This window comes from Linderina pennispora (assembly GCF_002104995.1).
Source record: "Linderina pennispora strain ATCC 12442 chromosome Unknown DL89scaffold_2, whole genome shotgun sequence".
In the NCBI taxonomy this organism is placed as follows: domain Eukaryota; kingdom Fungi; phylum Kickxellomycota; class Kickxellomycetes; order Kickxellales; family Kickxellaceae; genus Linderina; species Linderina pennispora.
In genome coordinates this window covers 246056-272986 of record NW_024468250.1, presented here as the reverse complement: position 1 = coordinate 272986, position 26931 = coordinate 246056, and the positions used below count along the sequence as shown (strand labels likewise).

General features: G+C 49.4%; 7 protein-coding genes and 2 non-coding genes across 9 annotated transcripts; 3 read left to right on the top strand and 6 right to left on the bottom strand.

Moving 5' to 3' along the window:
• Positions 1-609: 609 nt before the first annotated feature.
• Positions 610-11973, bottom strand: DL89DRAFT_264942 (uncharacterized protein). Its single transcript, XM_040886440.1, is given in 43 exon segments — positions 610-1594; positions 1617-2104; positions 2154-2292; positions 2351-2536; positions 2556-2795; positions 2817-2819; positions 2841-3019; positions 3041-3626; positions 3648-3734; positions 3759-3788; positions 3810-4026; positions 4051-4127; positions 4153-4365; positions 4474-4697; positions 4764-4944; positions 4971-5198; positions 5218-5277; positions 5312-5380; positions 5413-5448; positions 5483-5563; positions 5622-5779; positions 5808-5932; positions 5961-6090; positions 6122-6203; positions 6233-6469; positions 6491-6826; positions 6851-6894; positions 6916-7035; positions 7055-7236; positions 7271-7534; positions 7569-7591; positions 7632-7792; positions 7867-8072; positions 8092-8173; positions 8219-8429; positions 8461-8492; positions 8533-8779; positions 8838-9458; positions 9482-10302; positions 10331-11110; positions 11190-11324; positions 11533-11851; positions 11881-11973. 43 exon segments carry the CDS (start codon positions 11926-11928, stop codon positions 872-874), a joined length of 9411 nt encoding a protein of 3136 aa, XP_040746074.1. The 5' UTR covers positions 11929-11973; the 3' UTR covers positions 610-871.
• A 1256-nt stretch (positions 11974-13229) lies between these two features.
• Positions 13230-13889, bottom strand: DL89DRAFT_82184 (uncharacterized protein). Its single transcript, XM_040892113.1, has one exon. The coding sequence runs from the start codon at positions 13767-13769 to the stop codon at positions 13368-13370; it is 402 nt and encodes a 133-aa protein (XP_040746073.1). The 5' UTR covers positions 13770-13889; the 3' UTR covers positions 13230-13367.
• An 864-nt stretch (positions 13890-14753) lies between these two features.
• DL89DRAFT_264940 (WD40 repeat-like protein) lies at positions 14754-15719 on the top strand. Its single transcript, XM_040886439.1, has one exon. It carries the CDS (start codon positions 14781-14783, stop codon positions 15657-15659), a length of 879 nt encoding a protein of 292 aa, XP_040746072.1. The 5' UTR covers positions 14754-14780; the 3' UTR covers positions 15660-15719.
• Positions 15720-18155: 2436 nt separating this feature from the next.
• DL89DRAFT_281450 (uncharacterized protein) lies at positions 18156-20689 on the bottom strand (the record flags this gene model as incomplete). The annotated part of the gene is made up of 1 exon (XM_040889645.1): positions 18156-20689. One exon carries the CDS (start codon positions 20687-20689, stop codon positions 18203-18205), a length of 2487 nt encoding a protein of 828 aa, XP_040746071.1. The 3' UTR covers positions 18156-18202.
• A 404-nt stretch (positions 20690-21093) lies between these two features.
• DL89DRAFT_320516 (RNA-binding domain-containing protein) lies at positions 21094-22110 on the bottom strand (the record flags this gene model as incomplete). The annotated part of the gene is made up of 2 exons (XM_040891214.1): positions 21094-21848; positions 21928-22110. The coding sequence occupies 2 exons, from the start codon at positions 22108-22110 to the stop codon at positions 21174-21176; spliced, it is 858 nt and encodes a 285-aa protein (XP_040746070.1). The 3' UTR covers positions 21094-21173.
• Positions 22111-22509: 399 nt separating this feature from the next.
• DL89DRAFT_t20 lies at positions 22510-22583 on the bottom strand. The gene has a single exon. It is a non-coding gene; the product is annotated as a tRNA-Arg (tRNA).
• A 710-nt stretch (positions 22584-23293) lies between these two features.
• DL89DRAFT_264931 (lysozyme-like protein) lies at positions 23294-24161 on the bottom strand. Its single transcript, XM_040886438.1, has 2 exons — positions 23886-24161; positions 23294-23845 (listed from the first exon to the last, which is right to left on the bottom strand). Exons 1-2 carry the CDS (start codon positions 24152-24154, stop codon positions 23329-23331), a joined length of 786 nt encoding a protein of 261 aa, XP_040746069.1. The 5' UTR covers positions 24155-24161; the 3' UTR covers positions 23294-23328.
• Positions 24162-25704: 1543 nt separating this feature from the next.
• On the top strand, positions 25705-25786 carry DL89DRAFT_t21. Its single transcript has one exon. It is a non-coding gene; the product is annotated as a tRNA-Leu (tRNA).
• Positions 25787-26002: 216 nt separating this feature from the next.
• DL89DRAFT_281447 (S-adenosyl-L-methionine-dependent methyltransferase) lies at positions 26003-26829 on the top strand. The gene has a single exon (XM_040889644.1). The coding sequence runs from the start codon at positions 26100-26102 to the stop codon at positions 26703-26705; it is 606 nt and encodes a 201-aa protein (XP_040746068.1). The 5' UTR covers positions 26003-26099; the 3' UTR covers positions 26706-26829.
• The last annotated feature ends 102 nt before the right edge of the window (positions 26830-26931 follow it).

Here is a 26931-nt window from a genome sequence, read left to right as displayed (position 1 = left end):
AATATATTCCCCCACACCAACCAGAAGCGTCCCCTAACGCCACTGTGGAACCAGCCCGGCAAAAACACAAGTGGCAGGGCTGGTTGAAGGCACAATGGCACAATGGCATAATGGTGCATCCAAACAGTCTGTCTAGATTCTATACGCAAAATTTGGATGGTTTTTTCGGTGGCAGATGAGGGAAACCATTTCTATAAAAGGCATTTACTGGTTTTATCCAGGCTCCACTCGTCGACACTAGAGGAACCTTGGTGCCTGATTCGAAGAATGAGTTTGCTGGGAGGAGCAGGTATTGTACCCTTATCTATATTTGAGCAAGGCATCATCTTGTTGAGAATTGACCACTCCAGCCTTCAAATGTAGGCATTTGTATGCTATATCATAATGTCCTCCTCTTTGGCAAACTAAACCTCGATTATACTGTGTGAATATCACTAGGTGGTCTTGGCAATGGTTGGCGAAACACTGATGTTTTGACATTTCCCTATCGCCTTCACACTACTCACGGTCGGAGGTCTTCCCAGAATACTCATATTCAGTACTAGTCTGGAGTGGGTATATTGTTGACGTCTATTTGTGCTCTAGACTTTTTGGCTTATAGTTTCCATGGCTATTACCATGTAAATCCCTCAAGCTATCTCAGTGACGGATAAGTCTTCCTAGTCTTGTGCAAGTTCACCAACCCAACATTGGATGTTATTAGAGAAACCTCACTTCATTGCAGTAACATTTTTGCTGAGGGTATAAACTTGTCTCGTTCTCACATCGTTTCACAGATATTTTACTTAGGAGATGGCTTGACATGAGTTAGACCAATTTTTACGCTAAAAATGAAGTGTATTAAAGCTACTCAACGAGTTCTACAGTCATTTTAAAAACAATATTTGCCCGTAGCTCGGTCATACCGTGTGCGCGCAAGAGGATCTAGATATACGCCAAGCTCTTGCTCAGGGGTGAATGGCGGCGTTTCTTTAGGCTGAATGAATGTGTGATTTTCCACGAACGTGTCATGCAGATAGCGATATGGATTTTTCTGCCTTCGCTCTACCTTTCCCTTGTACATCTCCAAATCCTCCTTTGTCTGGGTGGCAAACAGGTAATCTGGGTGAATGACCACTATCTCCCCTCCAACTTGACCAAACCCAAACGATGTTAGCAGCCCAGCTTTTACGTGAGGAACACGTATTGAGCGGTTTGGATAGACCAGGTATTCGAATTTTTCGAATTCAGAGTCGATGTCATCGGCATTTGCGTTGCCTGGAATAATGCCAGTGGTCATTGACTTCAACAACCCATTTAGCATCCAGCTTGCTGCCACGCCCTTCGAGTGCCCTGTCAACCATTTCTGACACACAACGTGTATTGGTAGCCCAGGGGTGCGACCCAGATACCGCATTTGCTTGTTGACAACGTCGGACTCGTTTCGGTCATTCAGCTGTGTCGATGTCCCATGGAAAGTAGCGACTGATATGGAATCGATATCCAACCCCCAGGTAGCCAAGGCGCCACGCAATGGTGATACATGCGGGTTACCCTTCCAAAAGTCATTACCACAAGCATTGAGAGCCTCGCGTTGCTGGTGAAGAGTATCCAACTCGATGAGCCTTATTTGCTACATCGATATCCCCTTGTGACTTATTCTCCTTGCTAGAATTGGCACACCTAACCCGCTCAATTTCCTCCATCCTCCACTCATTGATGGAGCTGAGCTGTCGACTAAGCATGCGACGCCGGTAGCCAAAATCAAGTACTGGTGGAAGTTCTGAATGCTGTTCACGCGCAACCGTCATTAGTCCTTGGCCAGGAGCGGTCAAATTACGACCAGCCTTGTCTGTTGCCATTGAAGATAACGCTAGTATGCCATACACTGGTGCACCCATCTCTAGTGCGACCGAAGCTGACATCAAGACTGCAATCCCTGAACCATAACCTTCTATGAATCCGCCCCTAGTCGCTGTGCACGGACGTGACATTTCAGTAGGCTCGCGGCCGCACCTAGCATCGCTTTCAGCACTAGCTGTTGCGCCAAGCTGACCAAATTCATAAGCTGAATCCTCGGCAAATGAATCTGATGCGCCAACAATCATGATTTTGGCTTTTGCCGCTTTGGATCGTTTCAATCCCTATATCTAGCGACATTGCAACAGTCGCACAGGCTCCAACAGGTGGCTTCAACGATCCGGCTGCCGACAAAAGCATCATGTTTATCCATGCGGAAATACAGTTGGTTGTTGCCTCAACACCAGTCTCAACATGTGTGCCTTTGTCCATCCAACGGCCACGGAAAATGTTCTGAATAGATTTGCCACCGCCTAATGATGACCCAATACTGTAGCCGATCTCCTGAGACATGGAGATATTGGTAAATCTCATATGGGTCGGCGATACCTGAGCGAATCAGTGATTCCATAGTTGCTACTAGTGCGTAACTGGTAACTGGATCGATATGCTCAAGCATAGCCTCAGGAATCCCAAACCGTGTTGGATCCCAGCCAGTAGGCAACTGTGCAGCAACATATCTGTCGAATCTTAATGCCTTAGGGAATGAGCAACACGGTACCCTTGCGGAGCATTACCGACCATGAACCGTCCGAATTCTCCCACACATCGACCTTGTCACCACTGCCCAGCTTGAAATTGGCAGCTTCTTCTGCTGTTGTCTCAAACGGCTCCAAATCATGAGCTATTTGTAGCTCGCGCATCATTGACTTTTTGTTTGGATCATACCCATCATGCAGCTCTGGTTCAACCACACGGATACCACAATGGTCCAGTATATACTGCTCATACTGTGCCTTTATGTCAATATCACGTACTGGCTCCATTGTCCTAGCATCAACCCACCCAATATAGTGTTTTCCGAGGAGCGGATGATGCGCAGAAAAGTGCTTGATGAGGCCCATTATCCAGGCCAGCTCAATGCATCCTTCCAGCGAGAATTCGCCATATGCTTCCATCTCCCATCGTAGCGCCGAATTCCCAAATGGGCCAACCTCGCCAAATCCGGAAACAATGACTACTTTATCGAGATTAACCATACCTTGCAAATAGCGCAAGTGGCCCAGTTGCTCGTATGGCTTTACCGGTGGGTATTCATACCGGTGGTTCGCGAGTGGTACTGTCTGGTCACGAGAAAAGAAACTTCCTGAATTCCCTGCACCTTCGACGTTACCATCAAGAACAAGTTTGGAAAGAATCGCCTTTTTAAGCGAAGATTCAGCATCAATCCTGTTTCTTGCCAGCATCATCTGTGCTTGTGCGTCCATGGTGCTTGCCGTCCCACCGTTGAAATTACCAAACACTGGTGCTTCTGCTGCCAACCTAGCCATGGGAGTGCTTAGAAGTGCAATGAGGTTGAGTGACATCTCCTCACGTGAAAATGTCCGGCAGACCCGCTCTATGTCTTCGTATATGATTGCTCCATCGGATGTCATGTTTGTATTTCTAACCCAGCCAATATCTGCTCCTGTGAGTAGCAGATATTTTCCCCAATCTTCGGCATACCAACGCCGGTACAGCGTCTGGAGACCAATTTTTGCAATGCTGTAAAGCCCATCATTTCCTACCACCCCATAGTTAGAAGAGTGTGGCAGTACGACCAAGGTTGGTGATAGCTGGAGGTTGCGCTTCGCTTTTGCACACAATACCTCACCCAATAACCTGAACAGGTTTGTCAGGGAGACTCGCATTGCCAGCTCACTGTGAGAGTCGATATTGGCTAGATCACGCCCCCGCTCAGCAGATCCCGCAAAAGGAACGATGTAATCAAGGTCCCATCCAAGCTCATCCTTATTGTAAATGTAATCGACCAAAGCTTTGACGTCTAATGATGACCCTTGGTTAAATGGGACCAGCACAAGCTCTGATCCTCGAGCACCAAACCTGCGGTAAATATCCTCAAAATACCGAGTTGTACGCCGGCAATAATTAGACGTTGTAGCGATTACTTTGGCTCCCCCAGAAAGCAGCGCTTCAAGGACTCCAGAACCAATAGACCCCTGGCCACAGCCTGTAATAAGTGCTGTCCTTCCCTCAAAGGAAATGCCGCACTCTGAAATGTTCATGAGCGAATTGAAAAACACGCCGGTGTTGTCTTTACTGAAGTTTCGTGTCCAGTCGTCTGAATGCTCATAAATGTATAAGCGTGGTGACCCGTGCATTGGCTGGGCTGTGCATGTTCTCAATATACTTTGAAACACATGGCTCATCCTCCCGCGGTGTTTCTGTGTAGACTATTTCTCCTTTGTGAGTGACAGTTGTTCTAGGACGCAGTGACCTAAAAAGCGCGCGGTACACAGGCGGCGACTTTAGTGATATCTCGCATTGCTTGTATACTTGCTCCACTAGATTGAATGCACGCTGCGACTCCCCATCATCGCATTTTTGCAATCGTCATGATAACTGCTTTGAGCATGTTGAGTAGCCCAGGGTGTGGTACGATTCTTCAGCATGTGCAGACCTCTGTGAATTAACTAGTGTGTCGCCTGTCGATTCACCACCAACGATAGTACTGTAAATCCACTCAAGTGCATCCTGCCGGGCCCAGTTCCAATATGAACTATAGCGCCGAGCCTTCAGCTTGTTGAATTTTCCACTGCTACCATCGACAAGGCTATCACCAAGCTCATCTCTGATCTGGCCCAGTTGTGTCTCCAGCTCATTAACCCTAGTCTCAGAATGCTCCAACGATCGGACTCCTTGCTGCTGAAATCAATTCCAGGCATATTTAGTCAGCAACCGGATCTGCTGAAGAGCCAACTCACGCTGGTTGCTCTCTACCTTCTCAATAACAGCGGCATTGCTAACTGGTGAACCATTAGCGCCTGCAGCACTATTGGGGTTTGTGGTATTGAATGTAATCCCCTCCACTTGTGCGTACACTTGCGCAACACTGTCGAGCCACTTATATGCTGCCTCATCGTCAGGAAGGCGTTTCTGCTGGCTCTGTCGTAATGGCCAAAAGAATTCACTCCATTTTGGCGAAGTGTGCCTAGCCCATACGCTGACTTCAGATGATGCCGAACAGCAGACTGGGAAATGCTCCCTGGGAACTTCGTACTAACAAGTCGTGAAAACATTGCCATTGTGTATCGACCCAAGCTCCCACTATATGTCCCTAGCTTCTTTGCAAGGACATGAAGTGGAATATCCTCGCCATTATCGGGAATGGGCTTTCCAAGCTCCTTCTGGAGACCTGGCTGCAATTTCGTTTTGAACTGTAGACTTTCCAGCAACAAGCTCTTTGATGGACTTTGTTTTTGGAATCTCAAGCAACAACTTGCCAGTCCTTTTGTGCTACTACTGCACGCACCACGTCGACCATTTGTACGGGATATTCGGCAGTCGGATTTTGCTGAGCTAATCCGACAGATTCAGAGGCCTTTAAGCAAACCAGTTTTGATTGAAGGCAACTGTTTGGCCCAGAGGATTAGGTGTTGTAGAGATATCCTTTATCAAAATTCCCCTTCGCTGTATCGCGGACTTTATAGTACACGGCATCTGGATTGGTGAGGACATGCAGTACCGTAACATTGTGGGTCTTGACCGCCCCAGCTGCAAGCGTCTGGATCAGCCATTCTAGATAACGTTGGGCCTGGTCCTATCTCAATCAGCCGCTTGACCCCACATAAATGGAATAAGGTTGCTTGAGTACCAACCCACTGCACTGGTGATGCAATCTGGTATGCTAGCAATTCGATAACCAGTGTGCGTGCATAGCTGTCTTGCATCTGGACTTTCTCTGAACTATAGTTTTCCCATGATTCCAGCATTCGCGCAACTTCTGGCGACTTGCACATATTGTAAACAGTCTCCAAATATCCCCTTGGAGAGCTCGAAAGGCAAGCCAGTCAAATTGGGGATGTATCTTTTGTGTAGCCTGTCGTAGCTGATAGAGGATTTGGATATCTTACTGGCAAGTGATTGGCGGAAGCTAGAAACAGCTTGCCAAGAGTTGGGACGAGTGAGATGGAACATCAACACCAGGAACAACTGTGGTGGCAGTACCATTTTTGAGAGTTGGTGATTCCTCAATTCGACCATCGGCACAAGCTATCAGCGCGTGGATATACCTGCTGTCTGGAATCTCCCCTAATATGTGATATTTTGTCCAGGACGAAACCCATGATCTTTAGAGACGAAACGTGCCCAGTAACCACATACTGGCTCATGCGAACGTTATAGTTGATGACCTCAAGCAGCTGCTGGACTCTGCTTACTAAATTGCATCTACGATTCTTAGCAAGACAGACTCGTCAAACATATCTCCAACGCATTTCGGATTAACCGACACCATTGCGTACTCTGAGAGCCCATTGCTATCTCGTGCCACCGACGAATGTAACAAAAGCCCACGATAAAGTGCGATATCCACTGCATCTTCGATAGACACGATTTCGGCGATTGCAGCTAGAGACCCAAACTCCCCTAATGAATGGCCTGCAAAAGCTGCGCCTTTTTGAATCAGCCCCTTGTCACGCATATCTGCTACCTGTGCGATAGACATTACTGTCTGTATGGGCTGCGTAAAGAGTGCCGCGTTCAGCAAGCCATTTGCGCACCGGTGGGTATAGCTAGCCGACGCTTCGCTTATTCCAGGGAATAGACATGCTGCATATCCGCCATCGTGTCTAACAAGCGACAAATAGTTTGCTCGTATCTTGGCACCTAACTTCCCGTCAAATTTCACCCGATAGGCTTTGGGATTACTCCGAACAATCGTGAGAAGAGACACACCATATTTATCGAACATGTGTTTGTCTGCGCGATCCCACACACTCTTCGCTGCTGCTGATGAGCTATATAACTCTGCTCCCATCCCAATAAACTGGCAACCCTGACCAGTGAATACGTATGCTGTGTTGGGCTGTTCGATTTTGGCAGAGAAGCGCAATGCTATTGCCCCTGTCTGCTTACAAGTTTCACCTTCGACTAGCATTAAACCATTGGCCATTCCCACATGGTGCATAGTCGTCGTGAGGCAATCACCGGGCATAACAGCATCGACAAAATCAACGGCATATGAACGCATCCGCTCTGTATTACCCATAGCGACGTGGATGTTCTACCAGTGCTCTGGTTGAACCCGCAGTCCACATTCCATGAGTAATGACGGATGGCAGTCCAACGTATTTTGCAATGTAAGCATTGTTATGGATAGCGGTGTAATCACCAGAGGCCTGCGAGTATTTCCAGTTATCACTAGGCGCTGTCACATCCATGGTTCCATTTGAAGCCCTTAGGCATGATCGGAATACTACCATTCTCAAACCGATGCTGTGCCTTCGGGCCTGCACTGTGCTGGTCAAGATAGGCTATCACCGGATTTCCTTCGCAGTTACCAGTGGCATAGTCTATATCAGCAATATGAACATGCTCGAAACTTGAGAGGGTGAGGTAGACTGGGCCGCAAGTTACGACACTAGAATATATCTCCGTTGACGTGTAGCGGTATTGTGATTTAAGGTCAAAGTATAATCGCGACCCCAAAGTGATTGATTTCCCAGTCGTTAGTTTCGCGATACACAAACCACGCCTTAGTTTCAAGCGCAACTATGTCGTCCAATGACTCCATGACGATATGATATCGCGGCTCATCGACATTGTTAAATGCAAGGTGCTGTTTGATCCACCTGGCCTCTGCAAACATACTCGCAATCCATGATTGCAAAAGGGACAGAGTGTCTGGAGAACGTTGCACGGAATTTAGCAATACTGCCCATGCTCGAGTTCATAATGGCCACTGGTCTGACCACAGTATTAATAACGTCACCTATGTGGATATGCCTTTCCCCTTCAATATATTCTAGGCTGTTCCTGAGATGAAGGTAGTCGAGCAGGCCCAATATTCCAGGGATGCGACAATACAATTGCGGCCTACGTATGGCTGGAAAATGGTGTATAGCAGATCAATAGGCACCTGGTGTCTAGAGAAAAGCCTAGAACGGTGAGATGTGCTTCCGACACTTTCACACAGGCTCTGAACAGCCTCGCTCGTCACCATATATGCATCACCTTCAAACCCAACAGATAAATCTGCAGGGTTGATGGCACGAATGTTTTGCGCATTCTCCCTCCGATCACTGCCAGTACTCAGGAATAATTTCAGCAATTCGCTCATCCCGGTCCTCCATTATCTCAATGATAGGGGCTGCCATGTTTGAGGGCTCATATCCTGTACCAGGAGGTCAAGGCGGTATGATTTACCTAGGACTCGGACCGTTTATCGCGATATTGATTATGCAGCGCTCATCGATTTTGGCAATGACGTCCGGCTGCCCATCAATGCTAAACACCGTCATCCGATCTGGCACATCCTCCTTTTCAGATACTACCACAGTTTGACCAACTGAGGGACACAGCAGTTGCCTGACGCCATTGCTAACTAGGTTCTGGCGCTGGAGAATATGCGGTGAAGAAAGGAGACAACGCTAGCCAGCTCTTTTGGGGGCCAGCCAAAACCTCTAACCACTGATCGTGACCTGGAAGTAGCCCTTTATCGGCAGGGCAAGGAGTAGGTGCATCCCAAGCTACTAGTGCTCTGATTGACGGATGGCAGAGCAGGACATTCTGTCTCCTCAGCCCCTATATAATCGGTAACAGGGATAATGGACTCGTTTCCAGCATATTGTCCATCAACAAGGGCGCTGACAAGACTATGGTAAATGTCATCAAGGATAACCTGAACTGGCTCGTTGATAATGGTCGAGTACTGAGCAGACACGGGACCTTGGCACACAATCACTTTTTGTGGATCGTTTCCAATAACGGAATCAAGGTGCTCTGGATTGCCAGTCGGTTCCTCTCATCATCCATGCGCACAAGTCGCCATCTATCACTGGAACAAACGGCACAGGCATGGGGTCTGCTTGTTTGCAGAGCTCCAAAAAGAAAATAATATCCTCCGATGTCAGCAGCTGGTCCACCATGTCAGGATATGCCCTTTCAATATCGCTTATCAGGTCCAGCGGATCTATCAGTTCGCCAATGCTGACAAGTACACATTCTCGTGCAGTTCCCGAGAAGCGGTCTTCAATGCGGCGAATGAATTTGGCAACCAGACTACGAAACGATTCATGCACCCATCGCGACTGCCCTTGGTCAAACATCAGATCAACCATGCGACGGACAACCTCCGAATACGCCATATCCTCGAGTTCGGAAATGGGGCTATCGGCTCTACAGCCAAACCAAGGCTTCAAATAGTCCGAATTCAAGCGTTGGATGATATGTTCTCGCTTCTCCCTGATCAGCTCCAGCTGGCTATCAACAGGTAACGAGAATATGCCTGTCTGCAGGTCTTTGATCAACACGGCTGCGCGCGTTGCAAGCACATGCATTGGGGTCCCGCTCTCTGAGACTATCGAGATAACACCTCCAGCAGTGCAGGTACATGAACTGTCCCATTCACTGTCCGCCACCCCAGGCACAGCAACAATGAGCTCTTTAACAGCCCCGTTCTGTACCTGCCTCCTTTCGCTACCATAAGGCGTGATCCAAGAGCAATACCATCAAATGGCATCGGGAATCGGCCGAATACTCGGCTCCACTCGCCCGAAATGTATGGAAGCGCACTCTCCCAGTTGCCGATGCCTGAAGCCGCAATAAGCACGATGTTTTTCTGCGACCTTATTTGGCCGTACATCTCCAAAATGGGCTGGTGGAAATCCTCCCAAGAGTGGTAGCCGCCACATCTGCCGCCAGCCCATAGCATCGAGATCGGATACTCGCTCCTAGATTTGGCAATTGCAAGCACTGTGCGGATATCGGCGATAGTCGATGGTCTAAGTGCTGCATGAGCAATGCCTGCATCATGGAAGCGCGCAACGAGATCAATAGCCACCTTGAGTGGCGGAATACCACCAGAAATGCTCAGGCCACCAATTGGAATACCCTCATGGCGCATTCTCAGAATCGCTGGAAACAACTCGGTCCAGTGGCGCTGAATTGTGTGGTTAAGGCAGATGGTTACAAGCTGGCCTGGCTCCACACGCTGGAGGAGGTCGCTGACCTTTTCGCGGAGCTGGAGCGCGGTCTCCCTGCACGACACAGTAAGCTCTGCATGATATCCTGCCCTGTTGATCGCAGCGACAAATTTGGTACTTTCGGCAGGTAGGTGATCATGGCTGACACCATCACCTGGTGGCTGCCCGAGTACACGGAACATTGGTGTGTCAATATGTACTTGGGCATCGTGGGCTGTCCTAACAAGGCGCGGCCCAAACGAAAGCGCAAAGTTTGGTGCTTTGACAATCGATCCCATATTGGACTGGTACAAATCCGCCTTGGAACCAATTGGTGGACCTCTTCGAGCGGGTAAGCGAGCCAGCACAGATAACAGTCGTCCCGCTGCCTTCCAGTATACTGCGAGTGAGCAGGGCAAAGATGCTGAACCCTCCCGGGCTGAAGTCGACAATGTGTGTGGCATTGACGCCCTTTACTACAACTGGCCAGTCGACGGTGTACTCGCCCATGCTGTCTACTAGAGCCTTGGTCAGGCTTTCCTCGTTGCGGAGGTCATGCCCATCGTGACCAGCACTAACAGGTATCTGCATACCTGATGCCTCTAACAGGAACCCCTTACTAACGACATACGGGTAGACCCATTTGGCAACGCTGCGCATAAGCGGACTGTGGCAGATAACGCTGGATGCCAGATAGTCGACCATGGCAACTGGTTTGCGCTGCGAGACTGGAATGTGCGACTGATCTTCTTTAGGCGACTTGCAGACCTCCCGAATGAACTTGACAAAGCAGATAACCGACTCTAGTACCCCGCCAACCACAACATGGGTGCGGTTGTTGATCAATGCAATATGCACATGGTCGATCGGAGACGAATTACACTGATTAAACCGGTGGATAAGCTGCTCGACATATGGCTTGGCCAGTCCGCGAATTGAGACCATTGGTGACGGCTGCTCTCCATTAGCAAGGGCGTCATCGAGCACACTATCGCCCAATATGCTAGGCGGATAATCAATATACGACCCTGCTGAAGAAACCGTCAGGATACCCAATCCCTTCTCTGCGCTGGCATAGAATGACGCTTCATCTGTCGCTGTTGCAAACAGCGCAGCGATTATGAGGCCTTGGCTATGGCCGATTGCTCCTACAGCAAATAAAACGAGTTAATAAGAGTGTACCAGGTGTTGTTGTAATTAAAGCACAACTCGAACTCAGATTCTTACCTTTGAACAACCGCACAAGCTCGCCGGGGTTAATGCGCAATGTCTTATACAAGACAGCCAGATGCATTATCTGGATCAGTGCAACCAACGGCACTGCAACTGTTGAGCACGACATGTATCTCGGAACCAGGCATACTTGCAGGGAGTCTTAGCCACTTGGCAAAATCGATGGGCTGCTCGTACACATCAGCCAATTACTGGATCCGTGGATAGATCCCGCAGGAAGTTTGACAAGCGGTCAACGAGACCATCTAACAACGGGTTGTAGATGTCAAATAGCCAAGCTGCCTCGTCCATATAATTGGTCCATGCCTCCTTGTCCACCAAACATCGCAATCAGGACTTGCCATGGGATCTGCAAATAGCGCAGGACATGGAATGGCAGGAAGCTGCTGGCCCTGTTCGAGCAACTTCCAGGCTGAAAAATATCCCTTCAGCACAGTACGCGTCTGACTCTGGGACAGTCCTAGATTTTGGACAACAACGTGTATGTCATCCTTCGAACAGAACAGGCCATGAAGGTTCCCAAACGCAGAAACGGCGACGCCTGCGTTCATCGAGCTGCAATATCTGACAAAATCAGCAAGAACCTCTATCTGAGTCGTCAAGCCAGCGCAGGCTTCGTCTGAAAACGAAACCCACATGTCTCTTGCTGCAGCTAGCTGGCCTTTCAGGGAATCGCAAAGCTGACGCTGACTCCATGAGCACTGAGTAAAAGGTTGCCTAGTATGCTAACCATTGCTACGCACAAAAATCTTATGAAGGGTTGTACACTGGGTGAGTATTTAGAAGTGACTTGAAACTACGAACACCAGGAGGAAGTCAGCCCGCTGAGGCAGCCTTTTGTATGATAGACGAACTGCCATATCCAGGGAGGCAGTGCAGCTTGCGTGACAGCGCACACAACCCCCTTTCCCACCAACATGCGTGTCACCGGGGCAGCTGTATTCATGTGCGGGTGGCTTGCATTCAGGCATGCTTTCATTGTTGTTCAGGGTGACAATCAGCATAGAGCGCATGATGCCGCAAAGAAGATATAGTGCCAGCTGTTCCCACAAGCATGCCTGGACTCTCATGTACTGCCATCAGGCACAATACAGCTATACCATTCCGTGCACTCGCAGCTCATAGCAATGGGCACGGTGAAATAGGGTGTATATGAGGAAGCAATTGCTACAGATAGTCCTTTCAGGAATAGTGCGTACACAAAGGTACTTCATATACCTGCTAATTATACGATGTGTGCGGCACTGTCGCTGAAAAATCCTTATACCACCTTGGATCGCCGACCTTGTTTGGTTTTGTTTATTGATGATCCCAGACTTGGCTGCCTTGAGTACACCTCGGTATCTAGCTTATTCGATACAACATGATGTTGGACATCGTCGAGCATCTCCTCCGAGACACACACCTTCAGCAAGGATGGGCATCGGGTTATGAGCTGCTGAATGTGCCTTGAATATCTAGCTATGTTGTCCGAATCCTTTCTGTATAGTTATAGCTCCTGAAGAGATGTGTTCAAAAGGGTGTCCCGCTTGACTGACGATGCGGATATCTCAAGGTAGCCCCTCACTACTGCGGCCACTATCCTCCTCTATCCAGATCCCATGACAAGAAGATGATTTTGAACTTCAATAGCCTTGGAAACTATATAGATGCTCTACCAAAAACTGGTATCCCAGCATATTTCAGATACATAGTGTGATGCTGCATATATAGCCACTGCAGATTGTCGAAATAGTAGAGAGAGGGTATTGAGAAAGATGCCCCCCCCTGAACCAAGGATCATCCTGACAAACTTTGTGATATCAGAACCCTATATATTGGGTTAGCCCTGATCCCTAAGCTGAGTGATCAGTCTGAGCTTGTGAACTGTTCGACATGAACCTTGTATCCACAGAATGGATGCTGTCAGAAAACTCTAGTATCAATGCACGCAGTAGGAGGCGAAGCATAAAATTGAGAATTGAGGTCCAAATAGATGCTAAATGAATAGTAAGCCTTATGAGCTTCAAGGTTCAGGAAAGCAATATTCCTATAGCTGTTTGGAATGACACCAATACTCTGAGTTAGGGCTCTTCTCCCTTGATGCTGGAATGAGCTGATATTAGGCAAGTAGTGGTTAGCTAGCCTGGTTTGGATACCAAAGCTGATATATTGATTGCTTAGGTGCAAGTTTCATTCCACTTCTTGACTATTTGGTAGAATATATGTTAACAACTTGGACCATTGAGTCAACAAACTCATCTTCCAACTGGCTACAAGTGTAGAAGTTGCCTTTGAGTTGGACATACCTAACACGCCCCTATTGCACTGCACTAAATATGAGGATATTCCATATTGGAAATAAGAGTAGAGATATGCATGAGTCCAGTTACGATGACATGGAGTTCTTTTGGTAAGATAGGAGATGCCAGAAGAGATAATGGCACCAATGTTTGAAGTGAATATTTGCTGGTATGATGCACTTCTGACCCAGTTTGCTTTGACTATGATACTGCGGTAGAGATACAGACCCAGGTAGCCTTTCCAGCAGCAGCACACAGTCGCTATCTCAACTACCTCATGATAGTTATACATATGGCAACCTGCTGAAGGTACAGGACCATATATAATGGCCGGCACCTGTTCCAAAAAATTATCCACCAGCAAGGCTATTAATATTCAGTGTAGAGAGAGAATGCCACAATGAGATAGGTGTGTGAGGAAGGGACATAGCAGGCATACATGCGGCTCAGCACTCATGTGGTGATCACACCACAACCGCTCAAACCCAACGATTATGCGATTCAACCGATCGCAGACGATGAGACTGATTCATCACCCTAGGCTAGGCCATAAGAGTTAGGGCTATAAAGTAGACACTAGACCACTCCTGGAACGGCTCGATGCCCACTATATAGAATAGGCTAAATGGCCTATGGCCTGGTCATCCTTGTCGATAGATCCGTCTCATCGTCTGTGATCGGTTGAGTCGCATAATCGTTGGGCTTGAGCGACTGTGGCGATCACACCACACGAAGCCCGCGGCCCTTAAATAGGGTCGCGACACTCAAGGCCATGTGCAATTAGCGCATCAACATGGCAGATAAGGGTTTTGGGGCTGCACACGTCACCCGCTGTTTGAAAATACCTCTGGCACCACACCTTGCTGGGTTTCCTCGTTAACTTTCCTTTTTTTTTTTTTTTAAAATGACTCCTACTCTCGGCTACATTGCAGTCCAGCCTGATTGGCAAGTGGACATCAAGAATGCGTTGAAAGGCGCTGAGGGCACACACAAGTTCTGGGTGTCGGTGTACAAGCAAGGGCAGGCGTCAATTCACGACTCGATTACTGTGGCACAGTCCAGTGACGAGGCAGGCAACACGCTTATTAGCCTTAATAACGAGAAGCGGGATGAGCTCACAGCTGAGTATCTGGACTCGCGGCACCTGCGCCTGTCGAGCAACAAACTTGGAATTCCGCCAACGACATACTCGGCTCCTCGCACGACCATGCATTGCTCGCAGATCACGCGCGGAACTGGTGTGCAGTCGTTCGATATCAGTCCGTATGGCGGCCTGGCAGTGGTCTGTGGTGACGACGGGAGAATGAGTGTCTACGAGACTGAGTCGGGCACCAAGCGTGCGGAGCTGGACGGACACCTGGGTGATGTCACCTGCTGCCAGTTTTTCCCATCGGGACAGGTTGTGCTAAGCGGGGCGACAGATATGCGGCTGAAGATCTGGTCAGCGAGCGATGGCACAAATCCAGTGACACTTGTAGGGCACAGGGCGACAGTTACTGACACGGAGATCGTGGGGGTCGGAAAGAATGTTCTATCATGTTCCAAGGACGGGACAGTACGGCTATGGCACTGCGGGTCATCCTCACTGATTCATACATTTGAGCTGTCGAAGCTGCCAGTTAACAGGATTAGGCTGGTATCATATCCCGAGAGGGATGAGAGCAAGATGCCTGAAAATGAATTTGAGACCGCTGGCAAGGTGGTCGCAGCTGCTTGTGAAGACGGACGTGCTGTATTGCTTGACTTGGGCACAAAAAAGACAATCTCGGAATTCGGCGCGACCAATGGAACGCCGGTACGTGCAGTCGCTTACGATATTGTGCAGCAGCTTGTGTATGTCGGGCTATCAGATGGAGTAGTGCAAGTATGGAGCGACTCGGATACCAGTAAACCGATGTTTGAGTTCAAGCGCAACAGCTCGGCAATCACGGACGTCGCGCTCGTGCGCAAAGAGTCTGGGTCTTTGCCACTGGTGTGTGTATCTACTGAGGATGGACAGCTGTATCTGGTAGCGCCGGTGCTGAGTTCTGGCAATGTTGTCGGAGTAGAGGTTGTCGAGGAGCTGGCTGGGTTTGACGTTGACCCAATCAACCGGGTTCGCGTTGCCATGTCTACGCAAAAGGATGCCACTCGCCAGGCAGTGTGGGCTGCAGGACGTGTAAAGGACATTTTTGAATTTTGAAATGCTCACCTAGAGAGTGAGATAAGTTTTACGAAATACTAGAAATACTCTACTCGCGATGCGAGGTCGGCTGCTAGTCAGCATGGGTTGACACGTCGATAAAAGCATCACGGCGAACCGGTCATTTGAACGTGTCGGATGGTTGTTGGTGCAATGTCGATCATGGACATCTCCCATCTTGGTGGCCTACTCAACGCAGGAGTCTCAGTGCTGGTTCGCTGCTGCTGCACGCCTTTTGCGTGGGCCTCTTTGTTGCTGGAGTAGTGCCAGAAGCATTGGCAGCAATGGCCGTAGAACGACGGAACCGTTCAGGAATACCGCCTGAATCACAGTGACTGGAAAACGAGTCTGAAGTTTAGAACTGCTGCGAGATCGCGGTTCAAGAGCCGAGACGAATAGGCCCGCCTGTATTGTGTCATGGCCTGCTTACATGACTCGCTTGTACAGCGGAGAAGGCCATGGCACTTCACAGTTGGGTTCTTCGATCTCTGGTAGGGCCGCGGGTTGGGAACATGCCGGAATGTCTGCTGCAGTGGCCTCCGTTTCATCCAATGGCATCTTCGCTGCTTTACGTGCAGCCTTCTTGGCCAATTTTTCGCCCTTTTCTGCTGCTTTCCTTGCCTCTGTTGCTGCCCTCTTTGCTGCATTGATCTTGGTAACCTGCTCGCGTGTTTTCGAAATAAACACCTGCTTGATTATTTGCTTGTCTAAGCGCACATGGCCTGGGATCCATGATGTCCGCAGAGGCAAGCATTGAGGGGGAGACTTGCCAAGCTTCTCATTCTCGATAAGCTGGCATAGGCGAATGTATGCACGCAGATGCTTAAGTGGATTTACCTTGACATCATAGTATCGGCTGTCTTTGGCGAATCTGTACTTGGCATCATAGGCATTAAGGACTGGTGCCAGCCTGTTGTAGATTGCAAGCATCGGTGGAGTGAGCACACTGAGATCAGGGTGCCTAGAGGTAACTGCCTGGTGGAGCTTCTGTGCAGGTGTATAAATACACACTTGACATGCGTTATTGAACTCAGCCTTGGACACATTGCCCATTGTACTGTGCAATGTGTTTTTGCAGCTGCGAATATCAATCAATTTGGCCAGAATCCGCTGTAGGCAACTGCCATAGTGCAACACAATGTTGTTCTTGTATGCTGTCATCAGCTCGGTATCCACGTATGTTGCTACCTGATTCATTTCGCGTACACCATGTAGCTCGATATCGCCATTATGTAATAGATAATCATAAATATGGTATTTAACTACATCACCGAAATCTGCGCTCGACAGTTCTGACTTGTCCTTCCGGTTGACGAAATCCTTGGCAGATATGACAGTCTTCGCCTTCAGGTTGCGATAAATGAATAAATAAATTGAATGAAAGAATCTCTTTTTCACAGGTATTGAAGGGTCAAAAGCATCCCCGCCAGCTAGTTGATGGAGTAATATCCATCGTGCAAGCATGTATGCATGCTCTTTGATGATACTGACACTATGTACAAATTGCTCTAGGCGGGGCAACATAGAATCACGGAAGCCAATACCACCAAGTGATGTCTTTATGACAGTAGTGCTGCGGGTAATATTCATTTGAGAATTTCAATAGACAAAACAAGAGAAATGATGCTGTTCAGTTTTGCTTTATTGCGTATGCATAGCATTAAGAACTCTTTATTAAAGATTATCTGGCTTGCATGGTTCCTGGGGCCTTTAGCACCGATACAGTCTCTTGAATCAGTCTATACAGACTGGGTCCATTGTGGCCCAAATACTACCGCTTACGCATGTTCATAAGACAAATTGATATATAAAATAAATCCACAAATATTGCATAACTACCAGAAGAGCTATATGGCCTCATTCAATAGATGCTCATAAATAAATATCCTAAGTGTTGCGCAGCCGGTGATGACCACCATGATGACACCATGGAAGTTATCAAGCCGACCAACAATGAGAGCAGCTCTTATGCTAAACCAATAGAGATATCTAGTGGAGACCTGTGACTACTACAATAACAACTTGTCACCCTGGTTCCACCGATGAGGTCAGATGCCACACAAGATCAAAAGGAGTTTACAGAGCAAGTCACTCAAACCCGTGTTGAAGCTTAAGTTTTATTTTTTTTAACCAATTCAAAAGGTTCTAGCGGACGGTTGGACACTTTTTCGACTATACAATCTTATATATAGGTAAAGACATTCCCTACATGGGCTGCTTTCCTTTGCATACAATCCACATCGACGCATGGAATAGACACCATCAGCATATATACTTTATCACAGCCATATTTTTTGCTACATACGTAGTATGATTATGTGTTGATACCAGAGCAACTAGTTACTGGAAATGCAACGCGTCATGACCGGTGACACATATCTCACCTGCCCATTCTCTGCATCTGGTCTCTGGCCGCCTACTACTACCTCGATACCACTGGGCCACACTTGCAACAATTGTCACACTGCTTCTTTGTGCATAGTTCGCTGTGGAGGCCCTCTTCTTGGCTGGTATGTTGATATTTCAGATTGTACACATAAAAGTTAGCTGAGAATCTGCTCAAGGGTTGACCCCATATAGAATTCCTCAAGATCAGCGCTGGAGATCCGGTCGGTGGGCGAGCTACTAGCCAGCGGCCCACTCAAGTCGGCCATGTCAATGTCGGCCATTTCGCGCTCAAATAGAGCGACATAATCTGGAATCTCGCGCTTGGGAGTTTTTGGCTTCTTTGGTGTTGCTTTGGCACGCTTAGTTTCGATAGGCCCATCCTCTTCGCGCGCACGTTTGCCAGGTGTCGTGGGCAGAGCAGTCTTGGGGGTTTCCGGTGGCAGGTCCTTCTGAGCAGTAGTAGTGGCACCAGTTGTAGGCGGCAGGCCCGCAGCAATCAGGGCGGCCTGCTCCTTCTTGCGACGCTTGTCAGCCATGATCTCTTGGAACGACCGTATCTTGATCACGGGTTGGTCGGCCGAAGGCTTCGAAGGTGGTGGTGATAACGCCTTTTTGGGTGCCGCTGCTGTCGCCTGTACTTGTGGCTTTGGTTGTCTTGGTGGCTGCTCTTCAAGTAGCTCCGGACAAGAGGTCAATTCAGCAGGAGGTTCCTGCACTGAGTCTAATGGGACGCTCGTGGACTCACTGTTAGCCAGCTCTATGACAACGCCAGGAACAGCAGGCGGAGGTGATGACGATGCCTTCTTGGCATCTGTGGTCGCACTCAGGTCCACATTCGGTATTGGCCCCTGATCAGCGTCCTCCTCTGTCTTCTGTGTCAACGCCGCCTGCGACAGAATGCCAGGTACAGCACTGTGCGCGACAGACTCTCTGTTATAAGAATGGTCGTCAAGGCTTGCTTGCTTATCGGCAGGCGTACAGTCCGGAGAAGCGTGGTCGCTAGGCGTTGCTTCGTACGATGGCAGCTGCGGGCTCTGGACAGACCCTGAAAACCTGCTACTTTGGTTTGTGCGAAGCATAGGCGACGGTGACGGCGATGGTGATCGAACAAAAGACACTTTTGCTGGCATTGGCGGAGCCAGCGATGAGTTAATTGATGCACTAGGAGTAGGAGTCCAAGTGACAGCAGGAGCTAGAACAGCATCGGCAGTACGTTTGCGGATCGGCACCTTAGGCACCTGCGGAGACTCCTTTTGGATGCCGAGGATATCGTAGATGGACTTGATGTGCTGACCACTGGCCGAGCTCGACCCAGGGACAAGTTGCGGCATGGTTGGCTTGGCCATGACGGATGCTGTCTGTGCCTGCGGTTCTTTTAGCTGTGTCGGCTTCTCTGGCCTCGTCCCAGACCCCGACGGTCTAACCCAGACCTTTGCACCCAGGTCCTTCTGCTGCTGTGTATTCCCTGACTCTGGTTCTGCTGCTGGCTCTGTTGGCCGGGCCCAGACCTTCGCTCCCAGGTTCTCCTGCTGCTGGTGCTGCTGCTTCTGGAGCTCCAACTGCCTTTTCTTCTCTGCCAGTTGCGCCATCAGTTTCTGTTTCTTCAACTCGCGCTGCTGGTCCTTTGGATTAGACTGCTGCGTGGTCTGGTTCGTTTGCAGCGGGGCGGGCGCTAACTTTGCTGCAAAGGCACTGCTCTGCATGCCCATCTGGCCGAACGCTGACTGCACAGCGAACCCCTTTAGCGGCTGCAAGGTAGTAGTTGAGGCTGGAGCCTGGACTGGAGCGGATTCACCATCTCCATCGCCCATCTCTACATCATCTGCACTGGTCGACACCACAGACCTCTTTGCTCTGAACGCTGAACTAGTGGACCCAAATGTAGATTCTGCACCTGACACAAAGGCACTGCTGCCCCTGAATGTAGGTTGTGTGCTGGATCCGAATGCTGACGCCTGTTGGTTTTGAAACGCTGATGATTGCTTCGGCCGAAATGCGGATGTCGGCTGGCTCTGGAACGCTGATGTTTGCTGGCCCTCAAATGCTGATTTCTGCTGGCTTTGAAACACCGATGCCCCGAACACTCCGGTGGTCTGAAACGGCGACGTTTGGGGCTGTGAACGCGCTGCTCTCGGGCTTGGCCTCGCCTGCGTCGCAAACGCGCTCTGCTGTGCAACCCGCTGGCCACCACCGGCCCTCAACGTCATCTCCTTTACCGGATACCGCGGCCTAAACTGTGGACCCCCATCACCCTCAAAATTACCTGATGTCTGCCGCGGCACAAACACCTTTGCGCTAGGGTTCAGTGCCGATGGCCTGGGTGGCCGTCCAAACATGCTTGTCGGATTACCGCCTGGCGCTCCTTGCGGCCGCAGATGCTTGAAGTGACAGCCGGGTCGCGTGCACACACCGCCGTTTTCCTCATTGCGGCACTGAATTTCCTGTGGACCCTTAGCAGGCCGGTGGGCGTTACCCGTGTGCCGTTTGCCACAGTCCTGCTGTGGGCACTTGCCTGTCTGTGCGTATGCTGGGCAGACATCCTCGGTGGAGCGCGCAGCAAGGCTGTGTCTGAATTGACATTGGTCGCCGTTGCGGCACGACCCTTGCAGAAAGAAATGGCAGTCTTCTTGTGTTGTAGGCATTAAAAAGGGGGTAAAAATGAGTGCGTGTACAATAGGGGAGAAAAGATACACTAAATCCGTCCAGGCTGAACGCGTGTTTATTTTTATTTTTTGATCCCTTAACCCAAACCTTTTGCACAATGCGATGTCGTGTGGGGCCGCGTACTTGGACTTGGCTGGGTCTATTTATCGCTAAGAAAATAAAATTTTCTTAATTGCATATTAAGTAAGACCTTGGACTAGTATTCTCTATAGGCTCAAGGACTGGACAAAATATGCGAGAAAGACCCATGTTGGCGGCTTTATTTGTGCGGGATGTTTGCCTCTATACACCCACACCTTGTCACCCGTCGGACACTTCACATACACACACCAGAATAAAAATATAGATAACAGCAATGCATGCGCATTTGCTGCAACGATGACAGGACCAGTGTGCTCTTGAGCATTCTTGACAACGTCAGTATTGAAAGCCGGACAACTGCTTTATTGCAGATTGAAAAACTTAGTCGACATCCATTCTCATTCCACCAACCGACCGGCTCTTCCCCCGACGGCTCTTCCCGCTACGCGTGCCAGGCACTGCTGCTGCTGGCTGACCTGGCGCACTAGAAACTGATTCAGTGCCCGGCTTGATCTGCACCGAAAGCCGACGTCCATCAGCTAACACGTTGTTGAGCTTTGCCACGGCCTGCAGCGCCGCTGCCTTGGCCGCGTACACGATCTCGGCGTGCCCCGAGGCCTTGCCATTGCGGTCATACAGCAATGTGCAGTTTTTGATAGTGCCAAACTGCTTGAAGCACGTCTTCACGTCCTCTGCCGACGCCTCTGTATCAAGGTTTGTAATGAAGATCGTCGATGGCCCCGCTTCTCCCTTGATCGCAATGTTCACGTTTGAGCGCCGGGTTGTTGCAGCAGCGGCGGCAGCGGCGGCGACGGCAGCAGCAGATGAAACTCCACGCTTCTTAGCCCGATGCTTTTCGGCTATGCCCGCCAAGCGGCCCCCGGTCTCGAGCTTCTTTGTAGCCACACCCTTGGCCTTGCCGACGCGACCAGCCACACCCTTGGCTGTCTTGGACCCAGCGGGGTTGCCCAGCCGCCCTGCCATTGACCCGCTCAGACCTTGCTTCAGCGCTGCCTGGGCTGCCACTCCGGTGGACGAGCTGTTCTTCTTACGCCGCTACAAAATGGAACATTGAAGATTGTGAATGATTGCACGCGTACTTTTTGCAATTTCATGCACAGGGCGAGCTACTTACTCCTGCCTTGCCCTTGGTCGTAAGCGCTGCCGCCTTTGTCACTGCAGCAGCGACCTTCTTTGCTGCGGCTGTCTTCTTTGCACTCTTTGTTGCCTTCGGCGCACTAGAGCCCTTCTTGGTCTGCTTACGCGTCTCCCTGATGATTTCGTCCAGGCTCTGGTCAAGTCGCGCGTTGAGCTCCATGTGAATGAAGAAATATAATTGGAACAGCGATATATAGTGTGCAAAAATAACGGAATGAGAAAAAGCGAGACGAAGAACGTAACGCGCCACTCGTACTGGGAACTATGGCTACAATACTTTTGTGTTTTTTCTTAAAGCCTGTGTAAAAGCGTATTTGAAAAATCAAATTTTTATCAGGTCAGCAGCACCCTTGGCTGAAGTGCCAGGCACTGTGGTCGGTTTGGCTCAGGTGGGCTGAATGCATGACCAGATCTGCTGCTTGAGTAGCAGTGTGCCAGTCCTAGACGACTGCATCCGGCTACCCTGGGTCAACCATACATAGCCCAACACACGTACATGTGTCTGACAGCTTGAGAAGAAAAATCCAACGTTCACACAAAAAAAACTAAAATTGAAACAAGCCAGACGCGGGGGTCGAACCCGCAACCTTATGATTAGAAGTCAAACGCGCTATCCAATTGCGCCAGCCCGGCATGCCGATCGGCCTTCCAACATTTGTAAGCGGACTGCTCAAACATACACCTTCAAGAAGCCTGCACACAGGTTAGGAAATGCGCATATATGGAACTACTCGCTACTTCTGACAACTGGACGAGCCATATGCGCTCAATTATCTGTACATGGCATCCTTACGATTCAGCAACATTGTCCATTAGCCATATCACTATTTAGTCTTATCTGAAAGGACACAATATAATACCTACGAGTCAACAATATGTTTAATGATATATTTACCAACAGTTGTACATATCCATGACAGCATTTATCATGGATGCTTGTTCTATTAACCAGGTAATAAACAGCATGCCCATTATTATAACCTCGGACATTTGCTATCCAGGATTGAGCACCAACCCCGAGAAACTAAGCTAGACTCCCAAGTTTGAGTATCGATATACAACAAACTATGCTTATGTGCACCAAGAGAGTTGAAGGCTACAAATAGTTCCTGCTGCTAGAGCAAGTTTTTCTCAAGGAGTTTGACCACAAGGAAATCGCAACAGTGGTGGAGGCCGATAGTGAAGCTGTAAGTGTGGATGTGCTGACGAAATCACAGAAGGGAAAGATGGAGAACAAGAGCCCTGATTCTGCCAAGCGGTCGTCCCTCTATGATATCTGAGAGCACCCAGCCGACAATAATTTTATTCATATGGATTAATGCGCATATGAATGTATGTGAGAGTTGGATATGTATTGAATAATAAACAGTGAAGTATTTTAGCACTTGACAGTGGTAGCCTTGCCGTCGTTGTCCAGAGCCTTGATCGAGTTGCTCCACTTGTACTGCTTCTGGGCGACCACGTACTGGTACGACTTGACACGAGTGACACTCTCCGACCACTCCTTCTGCGTCTCCTTGTTGTGCGGGTTCTTCAGGTCATCCGCCCGCACCTGCAGGAACTTGGTCAGCCAGGCGATCTCGTCGACATTGTGGCCGTTGATCTTGAGCGTGCTGCCCGACGAGCCCTTGGCATCGGCCTTGAACGACGCGCTGGTCTTCTTGATCAGTGCACCAACCGAGTCGGGATCCGAGCCATCGCCGTGCTGGATTGTTGTATCGTACAGCTGGGCGCGGGTCACATCAAGCTGGGCACCAAGTGTATCAGCGAGCTTCTGCGACGGGTCAAAGTACATCTCGTCACGGACCTTGTCCTGCGCGGCGCGGAACTTTGCGTCCGACTTGCCCAGCTTGCCCCACACTGAGCAGTAGCCATCCAGGCCGCTGGTAGAGCCGCTGCCCGACTTGTCCAGCTTCTTCATGACGGCGTCGATACTTGCTGAACTCATCCTTGCCGCCGGTCATCTTGTGGTACTCCTGCAGCACGACCCATGCGTCGGAAGTGCCTGTGCAGAAGCCAGCGATACCGGCAGTGAAGCCACGGCCATCGTGGATGTTCTCGCAGTAGTCGTAGTGGAAGGCGGTGTCGCCGTTCTCGTAGATGTTGGTCAGACCCAGAGCGATCTTCTTGGAGCAGGCAGACATGGCGGCGTTGGTCGTGGTGATGGTGGCGAGGAGGCCGAGAGCGGTGGCAGTAAACTTCATGGTTGATTGTCTTGGAGTGGAGTGGGTTTGTGAGGTGGTTGCTGATGTGGTTGCTGATGTTGTTGGTGGTGATTTTTTTGGACAGTGCGGTTCTGCCTTGACCTTTTATACCCGGTAGCGCGGTATTGCTTCCTGCACTTCGGCATATTGAAAACCTGCGTTATCGTGGCAACTGGCTTCCGATAGAAAGGTCGGTAGCTGCTTTGTGGAAAACTGCCTCCAAGAAAACAGATCCCACACTTAATCCCAAGGCTATATCCTGTTGAGCGTCAGCGAGATGCATGGGCAAACAGGTTTTGTGAATCTCTCCTTTAGGAGATTGAGGAGATCCTTCATTCTACTGTCTAAAAATAGGGCGATGCGTGCCAAGACATCTCCACGTCTCACTTGGCATGTCTTGGCTATCCTAAAAATGAGGGATATACCTGTTGTTGTTCCACGGCATCCTGAAAAGGCAAATGGTATTAGCTGGATATTCCAATTAGCAAGCATGTGCTGCAACTGATACCAGGCTATAGGCTCTTACCATTGCAACGCTAAGCAGATTTAATTCAAGAGATCCTAGGCAACATATTAGGTGTCTGAGGGATATAGAATATATATGTGTCATAAACTGGGCAACTAAGCTAGAAAAGAGGATGCTGAGATAGCTAGTTAAGGTAGGAAGTAGAGGAGAAACAAAAAAGAGGACTAAGATCATTGACCTATACCATCAGGTACTAGAATTGCTCTGCTCGCGATGCGAGGTCGGCTGCTAGTCAGCATGGGTTGACATGTCGATAAGAGCATCACGGTGAACCTGGTCATTTGAACATGTCGGATGGTTGTTGGTGCAATGGCCGATCATGGACATCTCCCATCCTGACGGCCTGCTCAGCGTAGGCGCTTCAGTGCTAGGTTCGCTGCTACTGGCTAGCAGAATCGCCTGCTGCTGCTGCACACCTCTTGCGCGGATTCTTTGTTGCCAGAGTAGTGCCGGAAGCATCGGCAGCAATGGCCGTAGAACGACGGAACCGTTCAGGAATATTGCCTGAATCACAGAGTGACTGGAAAATGAGTCTGAAGTTTAGAACTGCTGTGAGATCGCGGTTCAAGAGCCGAGACGAATAGCCCGCCTGTATTGTGCCATGGCCCGCCTACATGGCTCGCTTGTACAGCGGAGAAGGTCATGGCACTTCACAGTTGGGGTTCTTCGATCTGTGGTAGGGCCGCGGGTTGGGAACATGCCGGAATGTCTGCTGCAGCAGCCAATGCACCAGCAAATGAATCAGCTGCTACTGCTGCAGTTGCTGCAGTGGCCTCTGTTGCATCCGATGGCATCTTCGCGTGCAGCCTTCTTGGCCAATTTTTCGCCCCTTTCTGCTGCTTTCCTTGCCTCTGCTGCTGCCCTCTTTTCTGCGTTGATCTCTTTAACCTGCTCGCGTGTTTTCGAAATAAACACCTGCTTGATTATTTGCTTGTCTAAGCGCACATAGCCTGGGATTTATGATATCGGCAAATGAAAGGCAGTGTCATATACAAGCAAGAATCGCATTTTCTGAAAACTGGTTGCTGAGATGGTCGAGTGGTCTAAGACGATGCACTCAAGTTGCATTCTCGAAAGAGGCGTGGGTTCGAATCCCACTTTCAGCAATTTCTATTTTTGGCAGGTATGTTTTTTTTTGCTTGTGGATGTGTTACATAACCATAGGCGGTATGCAATGTTGAATAGCTCTGCATTATTCCATTCATTTCACTGCTAGTACTGGATACTGTTTATTCTTTGCGTATCATGTGGTAGTAAGCCACAAACACAAATAGGGTTGATTGTAGGCAAACAGCGGAAAGCCAGCCTGAGCATTTCCTTCACTCGACTCCTTTTCTACTACTAGAATAAAATTACAAATGATGGAGAGCTCAGCGACAGAATGGCTATTGAAGGGAGGCAGACAATAAGGAAAAGTACATGGACGATACATATACCTCGTTGGCGCAGCGGTACGATGCATTTCACGGCAGCATGCCCCTCAACGGCGCGCAGCGCGGCAAAGACCAGATAATGAAAATGATCAAGCCCAGGCGCGGCACATTGTTCCTCGATATGGCGGGTGGGACCGGCGACATGAGTGTGAGCTTCCTCAAGTACCAAGCGTCAGTCAACAAAGACAAAGAGTCGACTGCAGTTGTGTTTGACCTCAACAAGGAAATGCTTGAGGTGGCCAGGCGGCGCCTGGAAGACACCGGGTGGTCGGAGCAAGCAAAGGTCGTGCACGGCAATGCTGAGGACCTGTCGATGTTTGGTGATGGATCGTTCGATATATACTGCTGCGTATTTGGACTGCATAATATGCCGAACCATGAAAAGGTGCTCAAGGAAGCGTTTCGTGTCATAAAGCCTGGTGGGCGGCTTGTCGTCGGTGAAATCAATACGGGCACGAGGCGGGTGGCAAGGGCGCTCATCCGGATGCTGTTCGTGCATGTCATTTTCCCGATTGCGTACCACAGACTCAGTGATTCGGCGATGACTGACCGGCTGGCTAAAAGCGCATTAGGGTTTCCGGCTCCTGAATAAGTTCGTACAGGCTGTCAAGAATGCAGGGTTTAGGGCCGAGGGACGTGGGTACAAGACATGTGCGCTTGGACTGGGCGCGGTGTATTTTGGCATAAAGCCCTGATGACAGTGGGGTAGAGTTCATGTAGATTATAAGAGTCTATATGTTTAGGATTATATATACAGCTGTCACCATGGTTTAATGCTTTGCTTGTATCATACGTTTGGGCATATTATTATGCTATGT